Source organism: Entelurus aequoreus, linkage group LG12 (assembly GCF_033978785.1).
Source record: "Entelurus aequoreus isolate RoL-2023_Sb linkage group LG12, RoL_Eaeq_v1.1, whole genome shotgun sequence".
Classification (NCBI taxonomy): domain Eukaryota; kingdom Metazoa; phylum Chordata; class Actinopteri; order Syngnathiformes; family Syngnathidae; genus Entelurus; species Entelurus aequoreus.
The window spans coordinates 6,667,438-6,683,625 of NC_084742.1; the positions used below are offsets into that span (position 1 = coordinate 6,667,438).

Consider the following 16,188-nt stretch of genomic DNA (forward strand, 5'->3'; position numbering starts at 1 on the left):
AATGGAGGTTCAAATTCAGAAGTGAAATAAAAAGAAGAAAAGTGGGGACGCACTTTCTGCCCTGTCAATCATTATTTGTATGCTTTCTTGAGAGGACTATAATACGATTTAAATTTCATCTTCCTTCCTCTTTCTTTCTTTTTCTTTCTATCCAATAAATAAGTTGGTGAACATTAGAAGAAAACAAACCTCTGATAGGGAAATTTGGCTGCAAACTTGACGCGCCGGTTGTTCTTGTCAGGTCACGTGATTTCCCAGAAAACGCTACTCAAGCATTTACCTGACATGGCCACAAGGGGCGCTCTCTATCAACGATGACGTCACAAAATGCTGACTCCTCATTGGCTCAGGTGGCGCATTCTTAAAAGAGCCTCGACACTTCCTTGTTGGTGTTTCCTGGTTGTTAGTCAGTTTGTCTTTCTCTGCGGGATTAAAAGTGGAAAACATTTTTTTATTTTGTGCTGACATCATGAACTTGTTTTTATTCTGTCTTTTGGTCGTGCAAATGCACAGCGGGGCGCCTGGTAAGTCCTCCTTTTTTTTAATTTTTAAATACATTTATAAACATTATTCATAAATCCTCTTTGTGCCTCCACTTATTCTGTGAGTTTCTACTTATTGATTCTACTCGTTCTTATCTTAATCAAGCTTATTATTACCTTATCATGATTCGTTTGAAACATATTTATTTACAAAATATAACCTGTCATTTATTTTTAATCCTAACATTTTTTACTTTGAGATAACAAGAATAACGTCATTGTTTTCATCTTCATTGTTGTTCAACTTGAACAAATTTCACTCACTTTCCTGTCATCTTTAATTGAACTGTGACTGAGGAAATTCTCCTGAAATACATCAATATTATTTTTGTGTTTTATCATTTGTTTAAGCTTTGAATGGGATTTATTGAACATATCATTTCCCACCAAAAAAGCTCATACAAATGATGCGAAAATAATTTATGTCTTTTCTTTTAATTAGGACAAACAAAATGCCTAAACAAATGTTTAGATATACACAAATAATTTTGAAAAATACAAACTTGTTATTAAAGGTTAAACAATTTATTTAACCTCCTGTGACATAAATGTAAAATATTTATTGAGAAATGAAAGTAGTTATTAGTCTGTGTGTTGAGTTTGTGTACAACTTTGGGCGTCTACACATTTGTACTTGACATTATTCATCCTCCATTGGAGAAAAAAAATACGTTTATTTTCAAAATGTACAAACTGTCAACAGATGGCTTATTAAAATAAATGTTAGTAATATTATTATTGTGTTGTATTTTTCATAGACACCATGTGACTGTAGACTGTGATGTCTGGCAGTGTTTGATGTTCACTTTAAGACCCGACTGAAGACTGAATGACATCAAATATTCACACTGCAAGATTGTTGAACATGACACAAAATAATAAAAAGTTGCTCTTCTTTCAGTGATTCACACGCTGAAGTATTTCTACACTTCGTCCTCTCAAGTTCCAAACTTCCCAGAGTTTGTGATGGTTGGTTATGTTGATGAAGTCCAGGTGGTTCACTATGACAGCGAGAGCAGGAAAGCAGAAGCCAAACAGGACTGGATGAACCAAATCACAGAAGAGGATCCAAACTACTGGCAGACACAAACAGAGATCTGTGTTGTTGCTGAGCAAGTCTACAAAGTCAGCATTGAAAATCTTAAGAAGCGTTTCAACCAAACTGGAGGTTTGTTTATCTTGAACTTTCTACTATTCAAATATATTTGAAGTACTCTTTTTATACTGTAGTAAAAACACACATTACTGCACTGACACTTGTCTCTGTCCATCCCATAATATTCTACATAAAACACATTGTGTGTGTTTCACTCTGCTTTACAACACTTTGTGTCTCTCAGGTGTTCACATTGTCCAGAGGATGTATGGATGTGAATGGAATGATGAGACTGATGAAGTTAAAGGTTGGCATCAGCAAGGTTATGATGGAGAAGATTTCATATCGTTGGACATGAAGACATGGACATGGACTGCAGCAAAACAACAAGCTTTCCCCTCCAAACTCAAGTGGGACCAGGACACACATCTAATAAACAACCAAAAGTATTACTTCACTGAGGATTGTCCTTCTTACTTGAAGAAGTATGTGGAGTATGGCAAGGAGGTCCTAATGAGAACAGGTAAAAACACACCTTGTACTTTCACCTTTAAACATGTTAGCACGCCTCCTATAGGAACATTACTGACATTACACTCTGTCTCTTTATACTTTTCTTTGTCACTTTCTCTCCATTCTCTTCTTTCTCTCCATCTTTACCTTCATTCTCTTCTTTCTCTCCATCGTTACCTTCATTCTCTTCTTTCTCTCCATCGTTACCTTCATTCTCTTCTTTCTCTCCATCGTTACCTTCATTCTCTTCTTTCTTTCCATCTTTACCTTTATTCTCTTCTTTCTTTCCATCTTTACCTTTATTCTCACCTTTTTTCCATCTTTACCTTAATTTTCTATTTTTCTCCATATTTACTTTCATTCTCACCTTCTCTCCATCTTTACCTTCATTCTTTTTTCTCAATCTTTACCTTTATTCTCTTCTTTCTTTCCATCTTTACCTTTATTCTCTTCTTTCTTTCCATCTTTACCTTTATTCTCACCTTTTCTCTATCTTTACTTTCATTCTCTTTCTCTCCATCTTTGCCTTCATTCTTTTTTTTCTCAATCTTTACCTTTATTCTCTTCTTTCTTTCCATCTTTACCTTCATTCTCTTAATCTTTACCTTTATTCTCTTCTTTCTTTCCATCTTTACCTTTATTCTCACCTTTTCTCTATCTTTACTTTTATTCTCACCTTCCCTCCATCTTTACCTTCATTCTCTTTCTCTCCATCTTTACCTTCATTCTTTTTTTCTCAATCTTTACCTTTATTCTCTTCTTTCTTTCCATCTTTACCTTCATTCTCTTAATCTTTACCTTTATTCTCTTCTTTCTTTCCATTGTTACCTTTATTCTCACATTTTCTCCATCTTTACCTTCATTCTCTTTCTCTCCATCATTACCTTCATTCTTTTTTTCTCAATCTTTACCTTTATTCTCTTCTTTCTTTCCATCTTTACCTTCATTCTCTTAATCTTTGCCTTTATTCTCACCTTCTCTCCATCTTTACCTTCATTCTCTTTATCTCCATCTTTACCTTCGTTGTTTTTTCTCAATCTTTACATTTATTCTCTTCTTTCTTTCCATCTTTACTTTCATTCACTTTTTTCTCTCATCTTTTCTTTCATTCTTTTTCTTCTCACAATCTTTACCTTCATTCTTCTTTTTTTCCATCTTTACCTCCACTCACACCTTCTCTCCATCTTTACCTTCATTCTCTCTTTTCCCCTTCATTCTTTCTTTTTTCTCTCCACTTTTACCTTCTCTCTCTTTTTTCTCTCCATCTTCATGCTCACATTCACTCCATCTTCAACTTCATTCTCTTTCTTTCCATATTTACATTTATTCTCACCTTCTCTCCATCTTCATCTCCGTTCACACCTTCCATCCATCTTCACCTCCGTTCACACCATCTTTACCTCCATTTCCAACTTCTCTCCATTTTCACTTCCGTTCACACCTTCTCTCCATCTTCACCTCCGTTCACAACTTCTCTCCATTTTACCTCTGTTCACACCTCTCCATTGTATCTTCTTTTTGTCCTTTCCATCTTCACCTCCGTTCACACCTTCTCTCCATCTTCACCTCCGTTCTCCCCTTCTCCCCACGTTGTCTTCTGTCCACACGTGACATCACTTCCTGTGCAGAGCTTCCAGAGGTGTTCCTCCTCCAGAAGACGCCGTCCTCTCCGGTCACCTGCATGGCGACAGGTTTCTACCCCGACCTAGCCGACCTGTTTTGGAGGAAAGACGGCGAGCAGATGTTCGAGGACGTGGAGCACGGAGAGCTGCTCCCCAACCACGACGGAACCTTCCAGATGTCGGTGGAGCTGAAAGTGGAGGTGACGGCCGACGTGGAGGGCAAGTACGAATGTGTGTTCCAGCTGTCTGGCGTCGAGGAGGACTTGGTCACCAAGCTGGAGAGAAGAAGCATCCTGAGCAACGCAAGCCATGAAGGTGAGAAAGACACATTTAGTTGGAGATGTTTCCTATCACAAGTCCACCTCTCGCCATTAATGATCCGTGTCGGCATTATTGATCCGTGTCGTCGTTATTGATCCGTGTCACCATGACAACGATTAATGTCTGCATGCAAAGTAGTCATGAAGGTTTCCTCTTCATGCTTTGTCACTCCACTTGTGCTATTTGCTCTCAACAGACCACTGGAGCGTCGCCATCGGTGCCACGGCGGCGGTCGTGGCTGTGGCGGCCCTCCTGGCGGCCATCTTCCTCGTCAGGCGACACAGACATGGTGAGGAACACAGATTTCCTTCTTTTACTTGTCATCATTTTTTTTCTTCTTCTTTTCTTCTTTTTCTTTTCATTCTTCACTTTCTTATTCTTTTCATTCTTCACTTTCTTTTTCTTCTTTCGCCCTTTCTCTTTTTCTTCTTCTTCCCCTTTTTCTTATTTTTTTCCCCCTTTTTCCTCCTCCTCCTCCTCAAAGATCCACAGAGACAGAGCACCCACTCTCACATAGAAACACAGCGTGGCGTGAGGAAAAAGTCCATTTCACCTTTTGTTTCTCTGTCATTTCAGCCCAATACGATCCAGCTCGTAAGTAAAACATATTTTCTTTGAGCCGCAAGAAACAAAGCTGTGGTGAAGCATCACTCATATGAAGGTCTGATGCAGACGTTTGTGACAAGTTTAGCCTGAAAATCCCAACTTTCACAATAAAAGACAGGGTTTCCATCCATCAATATGCCACACTTTATTTCGAACTTTTGACATGAGTCCTCATGATGAGGATCGACCAAATGAGACATCAAGTGTGCACATTCAGGTTTGCTGACTCATCAAGAATGTATCTTAGTCAGGAAGTAGAAGATCAGCACTCTGCTTCTTGATGTTTCTAAGTCACCCCTCAAAGATCTGATGTGAGTGATGAGGCACCTTTTGGATGTTCTTCCTCCACCAGTGTGAGGTGTTTGCTTAGCGGGAGTAACCGGCTCACGGTGCGTTTGTCCCACAGCTCGCCACGGCGGGGCCGAGCTCCCCGAGAACATGCCGGCTGAAGGCTGAGTGGGACGCGGTGAGTTAACTCATATGGACTGTTTGCATCTCTAGATGTTCTTGGGACTTTGTGTGAAGAAGATGTTCAACTTGGATTCATGTGTGTTTGTTGGGAATGTGCTGAGTCATCTTCTTCCTCCAGGATGCTTTGTGCACAGAGAGATGTCTCCATGGCTGAGGCACGTCATCACACTTGGAGATGAGATGGAGATGTGCTTTCTTCTTCATCCGACTGCTTCTCTTGTTATACCATAGATTCTTCTTTGGCTGTTGGTGGCTTGATTAGAAAAATAAGTTGGTTGCTATGAAATCATTCGGGGCTCACGTTTCATCACCTTGATATCATGACAAGGATTTCCTCTTTCTTTGAATCACCGCTGCTTGTGATCAATATCACATTGTGTCACATCTCTGTCAATAAATTCCGTTTGTTGTCCGCCACGGGCAAGACCAAAGAGCTGCCGAAGATTGTAGACCCGCACAAGACCGGAATGGACTACACGACCATCAGCTTGACCAACTGCAGGCATAATGCCGGGTTTATTTTGTAACATGTGCTTTTATTTTGACACTGATCAAACCGGATCATGTGCACATAAAAAAAAATATTATCTTAGCATCAGCGTTCACTAATGATGACAAAAACAAAAAGGTTGTGAAATCTTCCCAAATTGTAAAATACATAAAGACAAATTCCATCAAAGACAAAATAAAAACCATAGTAATGACTCTTTTTTTTTTTTCCCTAAATTTTTATCCTTTGCACGTTTCATGTTTTTTTGTATGTTCATTTTTTTGGGGGAATTATTTTGCTTCAATTTATAAAGACTGTTGGAAAATTAAAGTGAAATAATATGTTCATGTACATATTTTGAAAAACGTGTTTACTTGCATTTTCTGATTGTTTGACTTTATTTGTGTCATAGTTTTTGTTGAAATAAAGTTTGACAAAAAAAAAGAGCCGTGATTGGTCAGCTTGTCACATCATTTCCGGGGTTTTGCACAGCCCACCTTTGCTAACGTCTTCTAAGTGAATTGACTGAATTCTGTTACAAATTCCCACTTTTTCATTTGTGTTTTATCTTTATCAATGTGTGTTTTATATACCTGCCACATGTCTTATCGGTGTACTTTCAGCCAAAGCATTGTTTTCAGTATTTACTCATGATTATTGCATTTGTCTTAAAGCACAGATCAAAATTGGCAACCATAAATCATGAAGCATTCGATACAATGTCAATACATCTTTCTATTCTATTCTAACCTAATTCTAGATTGTGGCAGACTACATGTAATATGTAAAATTGTCAATTGTTCTTTGAGTGCAATAAGAAAAGTGTACGCCAGGCCTTGCCTTATTTTTGGTTTGTTAGTGTTTTTCCATGTTTAATGTTGAGTTCCTGTCCTGCACACCTTTTTTGTAGTTCCACTTCCTTTTGAGTGTCCTGCAGCAGCTTTATTTTGTCTCCCTGTGTTTAGTCGTCGCTATTTAAGTCTACGGTGCACTGCAAAAACTGATATCTAAGTAAGAATAAATATCTCAAATAAGGGTGACATTTGCTTATTTTCTGTCTGATAAGATAATTCTTCTCACTAAGCAGATTTTATGTTAGAGTGTTTTACTTGTTTTAAGTGTGTTGGTCCTAAATGATCTCAGTAAGATATTACAGCTTGTTGCTGAGATTTGATGACCTATATTGAGTAAAACATGCTTGAAACTAGAATATCAACTGTTGCAAAGCTGTGTCATCAACACTCACAAGTATAAACTACTTTTTTTAAAGTAATAATTTCTTACTTCAAGCATGAAGAAAAAAAATCATGCGCATATCATTATGTCAAGATAATGGCACTAGCATTTACTTCATTTAAGAATATTTTTCAACATATTGGACAAAAGGGTCTCTTTTTTTTCTACAAAGAAAAGTGCACTTGTTATTAGTGAGAATATACTTATTTAAAGTGTTTTTGGGTTCATTGAGGTTAGCTAATTTTACTTGTTTTGGAAAGTCCTGACAAGCCAAATTTTCTTGTTCTATTGGCAGATAATTTTGCTTAGTTCAAGTAAAATACCCCTCATTTTTGTATTTTTTTTTCTTGTTTTTGAACACTGACTTTTTGCAGTGTGCTGTGGTCTTTGTCGGGAGATTGTTAAAAGTATGTATGCTGTTGAACGCTGTTCCCTCGTCTGACGCTTCCAAGGAAGTATGTTTCCGCATAGTATTATTTTTCAATGCCGATAACTCCACTTTAAATGAGAAGTTTAAACCGGCAACTGCAGTGAATGGTGCGTCATGTGTTTCAGTAAAACGTAGATATATTTGTCTCTCTCAGAAAATGTAACTTTTATGGTAAACGTGCGCCCTTCTCTCTAATTGAGTCTAAAGTTAAATATCTCCCTCTCGTCACCACTAAACATGAAAAAACGAACTTTCTAACTCGCTCAAACTCGGCCATTTCTCCACCAATTTGAAATCTAAGAACACCAGAACGTTCCCCAAAGCCTTCAGGCGCTGGCAGTGTTTTCTAGAAGTGGATATTTCGAAGCGTCTGGCCACGATCTGACTTTGCTTGACATGATGGTTTTCTAAAATCACACAGGAGATGCTTTGTCCTGAGGAAGATGGCTACCCACCAGCTGCAGCCAATGAGGGGAACTCCTTTGAAGTCACATGACAGTCCCTCCCAGCCACAACACTTCCTCATTCTCCACCAATCACCTTTCAGACACGGTACGTTCACGAACATGGGAACTCCGAAGTTAAATGTCGTTATAATACATGTATTTATAATATTATCCCTACGTCAAAGATGAAACGTTAAAGATGAAGTAAATGTGTGGTGGATGGTAGAACATTTAGAGTTGTGTTCTCAGATTTAGCAGTGGCCAGTAGCGTTATAAAAACGTCCTAAAGTAAACACGTTGCAGGGGGAACTATTTAAGTGAGACACACAACAACGCTGTCGGATCTCGAGTGTGGAATTACATAACTTGCTGTTAAAGTCGGTATACAAATAAAACGAGTAATAATGACACATTAAATAAATTATTAAAACTTTAATAAAACAAATATGTATTTAATTCCAATTATGTATTGACACATTTAATGACTTATTTAAATATATGTTTATTCGTGTCCCATTTCAGTGCATCTTCCGGCTGAAAAAATGTTGAGTGAATTTGTGCAACATCGCCCTCTGCTGGACTCCAGCATTATTTTTCAATGCCGTTAACTCCACTTTCAATGAGAAGTATAAACCGGCAACTGCAGTGTGTCACGTGTTTCAGTAAAACGTATTGTCTTCTCTCAGAAAATGTAACTTTTATGGCAAACGTGCGTCCCATTTCGCCTTTGCTGGCCCTAAAAGCCACACAAGTCACCATTCTCTCTAATTGAGTCTAAAGTTAAATATCTCTCTCTCGTCACCACTAAACATGAAAAATTCGAACTTTCTAACTCGCTCAAACTCGGCCATTTCTCCACCAATTTGAAATCTAAGAACACCAGAACGTTCCCCAAAACCTTCAGGCGCTGGCAGTGTTGTCTAGAAGTGGATATTTCGAAGCGTCTGGCCACGATCTGACTTTGCTTGACATGATGGTTTTCTAAAATCACACAGGAGATGCTTTGTCCTGAGGAAGATGGCTACCCACCAGCTGCAGCCAATGAGGGGAACTCCTTTGAAGTCACATGACAGTCCCTCCCAGCCACAACACTTCCTCATTCTCCACCAATCACCTTTCAGACACGGTACGTTCACGAACATGGGACCTCCGAAGTTAAATGTCGTTATAATACATGTCTTTATAATATTATCCCTACGTCAAAGATGAAACGTTAAAGATGAAGTAAATGTGTGGTGGATGGTAGAACATTTAGAGTTGTGTTCTCAGATTTAGCAGTGGCCAGTAGCGTTATAAAAACGTCCTAAAGTAAACATGTTGCAGGGGGAACTATTTAAGTGAGACACACAACAACGCTGTCGGATCTCGAGTGTGGAATTACATAACTTGCTGTTAAAGTCGGTATACAAATAAAACGAGTAATACTGACACATTAAATAAATTATTAAAACTTTAATAAAACAAATATGTATTTAATTCCAATTATGTATTGACACATTTAAGGACTTATTTAAATATATATTTAATCGTGTCCCATTTCAGCGCATCTTCCGGCTGAAAAAATGTTGAGTGAATTTGTGCAACATCGCCCTCTGCTGGACTCCAGCATTATTTTTCAATGCCGTTAACTCCACTTTCAATGAGAAGTTTAAACCGGCAACTGCAGTGTGTCACGTGTTTCAGTAAAACGTATTGTCTTCTCTCAGAAAATGTAACTTTTATGGCAAACGTGCGTCCCATTTCGCCTTTGCTGGCCCTAAAAGCCACACAAGTCACCATTCTCTCTAATTGAGTCTAAAGTTAAATATCTCTCTCTCGTCACCACTAAACATGAAAAATTCGAACTTTCTAACTCGCTCAAACTCGGCCATTTCTCCACCAATTTGAAATCTAAGAACACCAGAACGTTCCCCAAAACCTTCAGGCGCTGGCAGTGTTGTCTAGAAGTGGATATTTCGAAGCGTCTGGCCACGATCTGACTTTGCTTGACATGATGTTTTTTTAAAATCACACAGGAGATGTTTTGTCCTGAGGAAGATGGCTACCCACCAGCTGCAGCCAATGAGGGGAACTCCTTTGAAGTCACATGACAGTCCCTCCCAGCCAGAACACTTCCTCATTCTCCACCAATCACCTTTCAGACACGGTACGTTCACGAACATGGGACCTCTGAAGTTAAATGTCGTTATAATACTGTAACATGTCTTTATAATATTATCCCTACGTTAAAGATGAAACGTTAAAGATGAAGTAAATGTGTGGTTGATGGTAGAACATTTAGAGTTGTGTTCTCAGATTAAGCAGTGGCTAGTAGCGTTATAATCGTTGCAGGGGGAACGATTTAAGTGAGACACACAACAGAACGCTATCGGATCTCGAGTGTGAAATGACATAACTTGCTGTTGAAGTCGGTATAAAAATAACACGAGTAACTTTACAGATCTTCTATTTAAAGTTAATTTTGTAATGGATGAGAGTGCAACAGTACGATCTTTAAACAGTAACTGAACGTAGATTTGTTTTTAAATTAAAAAAAAAAACTTTGTTACCATATTTTGTGCTTACTCATTTATTTTTGATTGTGTTTAAAGTGTACACATATTACTTCCTTTTACTAAAATAGGGACGTTTGTCGAAGATGGAACACATTATCCATAATTCCAACATTTATTATGGGTGTTCCAAAAAACAATTTTCTCCAATTGCGAACCCATTTCAAGAACCAATTAGATGTGTAATTGGAGGGTCCACTCAGGCTGTACTTGGTACTTATTTAAGTTTATTACATTACGCTGTCATTAATTTGCAAGGAAACAATTTGTACTTGTATACCTTTCTTTTATTACTTTATGAACTATTTTTTTCATCAGGATACAACATTTCGTACTCTTGTGTCTTTTTATTACTTTTATATATTAATGACATTTATTTCCTTCTGTTTCTATTTTGCAGCAAATTGGATTAACCACACAATTTTCCCTTTGGGAATTAATAAAGTAGTTAAATAAATGTTTTACCATCTTATTAAACAAACAACTAAACATAAATAAATGAATAAATATGTTATTTATATTTTGTTGTGTTGGACAAGCTGCAACTCTGACTAATGTCAGTGCCGCGTATGGAGATTGAAGTGCAACATAGGTGGTAAAAACATGTTTTTGCACTTGATAACATTGAATATGTCCACTTTTCCTTTTTTATGTGGTGTGGATTGTCATCAAATCTGCCACTTTTGGGATGTAGTCTAATAATAGGAGGCAAATAATCAGTTATTTGGGTGTAGATTGTATCCAGTTGTAGATTTATTACTGACATGCTGTCATAAAAAGGCAGTTTATTTTAAATGCAGGTCTATTAGCTGCCCGGTAAACTGCCTGACCCAAACAGACTCAACTTAAGTCAAGTCAAGTCAAGTCAAGTCAACTTTATTTATATAACACGTTTACAACAACTTTTAAATTGAACCAAAGTGCAGGTTAAAAAGCATAGAGAAAAAAAAACAAACAAAGAACATAAACAATAAATGAGCCAAACAAGATAGTGCAAAAGCAATACGGCAAAAGGGGTCGAATAAAAAGTATACGAGCAGCAAGTAGGCACTGAGATGGCCTAAACATTGATTCTTAAAAAAATATATGCATATGTTTGAAAATGATGAATCGATTCTGAATCAGAATAAATTAGAATTGCGATTCGAATATGTAACTAATTTTTTCAGCACCCTTATTAATAAATACTATAACACCACAAATACTGTATACATATAATAAAAACAAAGCAAGGTCATGCTAAATAAAACAAATAAAATAAAAAAAACAATATTCAGTATAAAAATAAAATACAAAACAATTCTGGAAAAAAAATATAATAATTATTTTTATAATAATGACAATAATTATTATAATTCAATTGAATAAACATAAATAAAACATTACTATTATTAAATATGAACTTCATATATTATACATTTTAACAGAAGCATTTAAAATATGGAAATGCATTTAAAATCCTCTAGTATATAACAGAATAAAAATACAATTCAAGATAAGAAAGGTTGTGCCAAAATCTACAAATATTTCATAAATATAATTTAAAAGAAAAAATGAGGTCAGCTTATAACATAATTGTTATTTAATGTAATGATATGATGACATTGTAAATCACTAGAACATTTAGAATTATTCAATGAAGTATTGTATAAATATTAAAAAGACTAAACTATGGGTCCCCAAACTTTTTTATATATATTCTATATTCCTCGCGCACTAATTGACTGAAAGAGTGCACACTTGATGTCACGTTATCGATGGAAAAATTTATTTTTAGACAATATGATTTGCCTGAGCGGCTTGGAGACACCGAGGGTAACAAGCGGTAGAAAATGGATTAGAAAGGACAGATTTAAAAAATCATAATGTACTCAGTGTACCATACCATACCATACCATACCATACCATACTACTTTATTTGTAGAGCCCTTTAAAAACAGCCACAGTTGAGAAACAAAAGGTTGTACACCACAAACAAGTAAAAATGTAGGAAAGCATAAAGACAAAACCTAAAACACATTTAAACATATAATTTCAAACAAAAGTCAATAATACATTTAGGAATTTAAAAATGATTAAAAAAAAACAATGAATCAAATAAAAGTGAGTTAAAATAAAAATAAAAAGATAAAACAATGTAATATCATAGTGTATGAAATAATATTATTGTTTTGTTTTAGTTTAGTGCAGGCAATCAGTCTTGGATCAGTTGTCCTTTTGTCGGGAGATTCCAAGGTTGGACTTTTTCTTGCTCCATCAATTCTCATAATTATGTTACATAATGAATGATCAACTGTTTGTGGTTTATTTTCCTGCTGAACGACGACTGTTCATGCTCTTTATTTCCAGCGTGGGATGTGACTGTGGTGCAATATGTGGATCACAAAGAGGCAAAACTAATGTCGCACATCAACGCCACTTTCTCCGTGCACACGTGTACGCCGTCGCCAGGCTCTGCCGTGTGCCGCAGTCCGGAGACCCACGCCGTGATCCACGCGGTACGTATTAAACCCAGCGTCATTTCCTCATCATAAACCACGGCAACCGATTTTATTCATTTTTTCAGATAGAGCATACATCTGTTGGCTTCAACGTGACTGACGCTCACTCTTGTTTTTATGTGAGTTCTATTATATTCATAGAAATGCAAATTAGCATATATCTAAATATGTTTTTATTGTGCAGGTGAGGAGAATGGATGTGAAATATGCTCCCACAATCGTTCACTGTCTCACCGAGAGACGCAGTAAGTATTGTTATTATATTGTATTTTCAATCCAATCCAATCCACTTTATTTATATAGCACATTTAAACAACAAAAATGTTTCCAAAGTGCTGCACAACAATATTAAAAACAATATTAAAAAACAATAACCAAATATTATCCTCAGCTCCACCAATGACTGAATAAAAACAAAAAATAAATAAATATAGAACCAATATAAAAACAATATAAAAATATGATTAAAAACGATTTTAAAGGGAAAAACCAATTAAAACAGTAAATAGAAATCAAAATTTATGAAAAAAAACTTAAAAAAACACAGAGGACAACAGAGGACAGAGGACCACACAACTCACATAGTGTTAAAAGCCAAAGAATAAAAGTGGGTCTTAAGACGAGACTTTTGAACATGGAGGGGCAGAGTGTTCCAGAGCTTAGGGCCGACCACAGAGAATCAATCAATCAATCAATGAATGTTTATTTATATAGCCCTAAATAGACTTAGACTTAGACTTAGACAAACTTTAATGATCCACAAGGGAAATTGTTCAACACAGTAGCTCAGTTACAATGATGGAAAGGACAATGCAGGTATAAATAGACTAATATAGCGCTATGTAATAGAGAAGGAGGGGGGAGGTGGAGGTGTGAGAACAGGAGTAGTGGGGGGAGGGCCAGTAAGGGGTGCGTTGCTAAATCTGTTGAAAAACAAATTCAGCTCGTTGGCTCTATCTGCACCCCCATCCAGCAGTTAGGCTTTATTGTTGAAGCCTGTGATGGCCGTCATACCCTTCCAAACCTCACGAGTGTTGTTTTGTTGGAGTTTAGCTTCAAGCTTCCTTCTATAGGCATCTTTCCCTTCTTGAAGATTAACTTTGAGCTGCCACTGAATCCTCTTCAACTCGTCCCGATCACCGGATCTGAAGGCTCGCTTCTTTTTATTTAGCAGCACCTTTAGCTGGCTGGTGATCCAGGGCTTGTTATTTGGGTAACAGTGGACAGTTTTTGTCGGGATGATGGAGTCCTCACAGAAATCACAAGTGTCTCAAAGGGCTGTACAAGCCACAACGACATCCTCGGTACAGAGCCCACATACGGGCAAGGAAAACTCACCCCAGTGGGACGTCAATGTGAATGACTATGAGAAACCTTGGAGAGGACCGCATATGTGGGTAACCCCCCTCTCTAGGGGAGACCGAAAGCAATGGATGTCGAGTGGGTCTGACATAATATTGTGAAAGAGAAGGCCCTGTCTCCCCTGGATTTAAGTCTGGTCTTGGGCACCACGAGCTGGAGCTGGCTCTCGGACCTCAGAGCGCGCGCAGGGGTGTAAATTTGGATGAGGTCCGAGATATACTGAGGTGCCAGTCCATGTAAAGCTTTAAAAACAAACAGCAAGGTTTTATAATCAATTCTAAAATAAACAGGGAGCCAGTGCAAACTCTGAAGAATTGGGGTTATATGCTGGCGTTTCCTGGCCCCTGTTAAAAGTCGTGCTGCCGCGTTCTGGACTAACTGCAACCGGGAGAGAGCTTTTTGGCTAATGCCAGCATAAAGTGCATTGCAGTAGTCCAGGCCACTTGAAATAAAAGCATGCACGACGTGTTCAAAAAGGTTAAAAGATAAGAATGGTTTTACCTTTACTGAAAGACGAAGATGATAAAAACACGATTTTAAAACGCCATTGACTTGTTTGTCAAGTTTAAAACCGCTGTCAATTTTGAAACGCTTTCAAACGCCTCAATCTCCCCACAGGTGAGCCATCGTCTCTCCTCGTCACGCCAGCCAATCAGAAGTTGATCAGAGTCGTCGTCGTCCCGGTCGGCCTTTTCGTCTGCGTTGTCATCGTTGTCACCTTCTTGCTGCATGTCCTGCTGACTGGTAGGTACTGGTCCTAATATCGTGTCCGTCTGGCGCTTATGGGGGCGGTATGGCGTAGTCTGGGGGCGGTATGGCGTAGTGGGTAGAGCGGCCGTGCCAGAAACCTGAGGGTTGCAGGTTCGCTCCCCGCCTCTTGACATCCAAACCGCTGCGGTTGTGTCCTTGGGCAGGACACTTCACCCTTTCCCCCGGTGCCGCTCACACTGGTGAATGAATGATGAATGAATGGTAGGTGGTGGTCGGAGGGGCTGTAGGCGCAAACTGGCAGCCTCACTTCCGTCAGTCTACCCCAGGGCAGCTGTGGCTACAAATGTAGCTTACCACCACCAGGTGTGAATGAATGATGGGTTCCCACTTCTCTGTGAGCGCTTTGAGTATCTAACAATAGAAAAGCGCGATATAAAATCGAATCCATTATTATTATTATTATTATTAATTCCTCATCCCGCTCTTTGCCTTTGTAGTTCATCAGAGGAGAAAAGATACCGAAAAAGCAACAAAGTGAGCAGTCATCTTTTTTCAACAAGCACTTTTTGAATGATGTTTTAACTTCATTATTTTTCTTGTTTTTTTTCGTCAGATTGACCTCTTATTTGTGACGTCTCACAACACGAAGACCGACTGACCTTTCACCTTTTGTCCGTGTCAGGTGCTTTTAAACACTAATAAATATTTCTAAAACCGATTTTCTTAGCTTTGTCAGTAGCGATCCAAACAAACTTTTTGCTGCTCATTCAAACATTGCAATTAATCTCGGACCCCTCTGAAATTATTCTAATTCAGTTTAAGTCCAGTTTGCTGCACTTGAGCAATGTGTCCCCTTTTAGAAAACAATGAAGATTAGTCTTTTTTTCTTTTTTTTTTCTTTAAAAACATTCTGCTTGTAAACCCTCTGTCAGGTTTAAACATCGATGACGTCTATTAAAACAGACAAGAAGCAAAGAATCAAACAGAGACAGAACTCAAGTTGTCTCAGTGAGGAGAAACGTGTACATTTGTACCCTTGCACAGTATCATTACGCTCTGCCAAAAGATTGCACGCCTCCTTCTTTTATTTGGACCTTCCCTGACCACATGGCAACAGCTGCTTCCAAAGGGACAATAAATAAACTAAATTAATAATATGATTTTTTAAATAAACTGTCAACTATAAACTGTTTTTATAGATTTTTATAGATACTGTATGCATGCTGGTTCTAGCTATTGGGCTGTTTCTAGTTTTATATTTTATTTATTTTTATTATCTTTTATTATTA

The 16,188-nt window shown here is 37.7% G+C and overlaps 1 protein-coding gene across 1 annotated transcript; it reads left to right on the top strand.

Annotated features, from left to right (window-relative positions):
• The first annotated feature begins 469 nt into the window (after window positions 1-469).
• On the top strand, window positions 470-15,648 carry LOC133662600 (class I histocompatibility antigen, F10 alpha chain-like). The gene is made up of 14 exons (XM_062066714.1): window positions 470-524; window positions 1,444-1,710; window positions 1,883-2,161; window positions 3,780-4,088; window positions 4,291-4,383; window positions 4,579-4,688; window positions 5,107-5,166; window positions 12,506-12,560; window positions 12,675-12,823; window positions 12,892-12,945; window positions 13,011-13,071; window positions 14,807-14,932; window positions 15,397-15,433; window positions 15,513-15,648. The coding sequence occupies exons 1-14, from the start codon at window positions 470-472 to the stop codon at window positions 15,529-15,531; spliced, it is 1,674 nt and encodes a 557-aa protein (XP_061922698.1). The 3' UTR covers window positions 15,532-15,648.
• Window positions 15,649-16,188: the final 540 nt, after the last annotated feature.

Coding starts and splice junctions, on each gene's coding strand:
- LOC133662600 (XM_062066714.1), top strand. CDS start 470: ATGAACTTGTTTTTATTCTGTCTTTTGGTCGTGCAAATGCACAGCGGG. Junction 12,946..13,010: donor ACGCTCACTCTTGTTTTTAT/GTGAGTTCTATT, acceptor TTTATTGTGCAG/GTGAGGAGAATGGATGTGAA. Junction 14,933..15,396: donor GCTGCATGTCCTGCTGACTG/GTAGGTACTGGT, acceptor TTGCCTTTGTAG/TTCATCAGAGGAGAAAAGAT.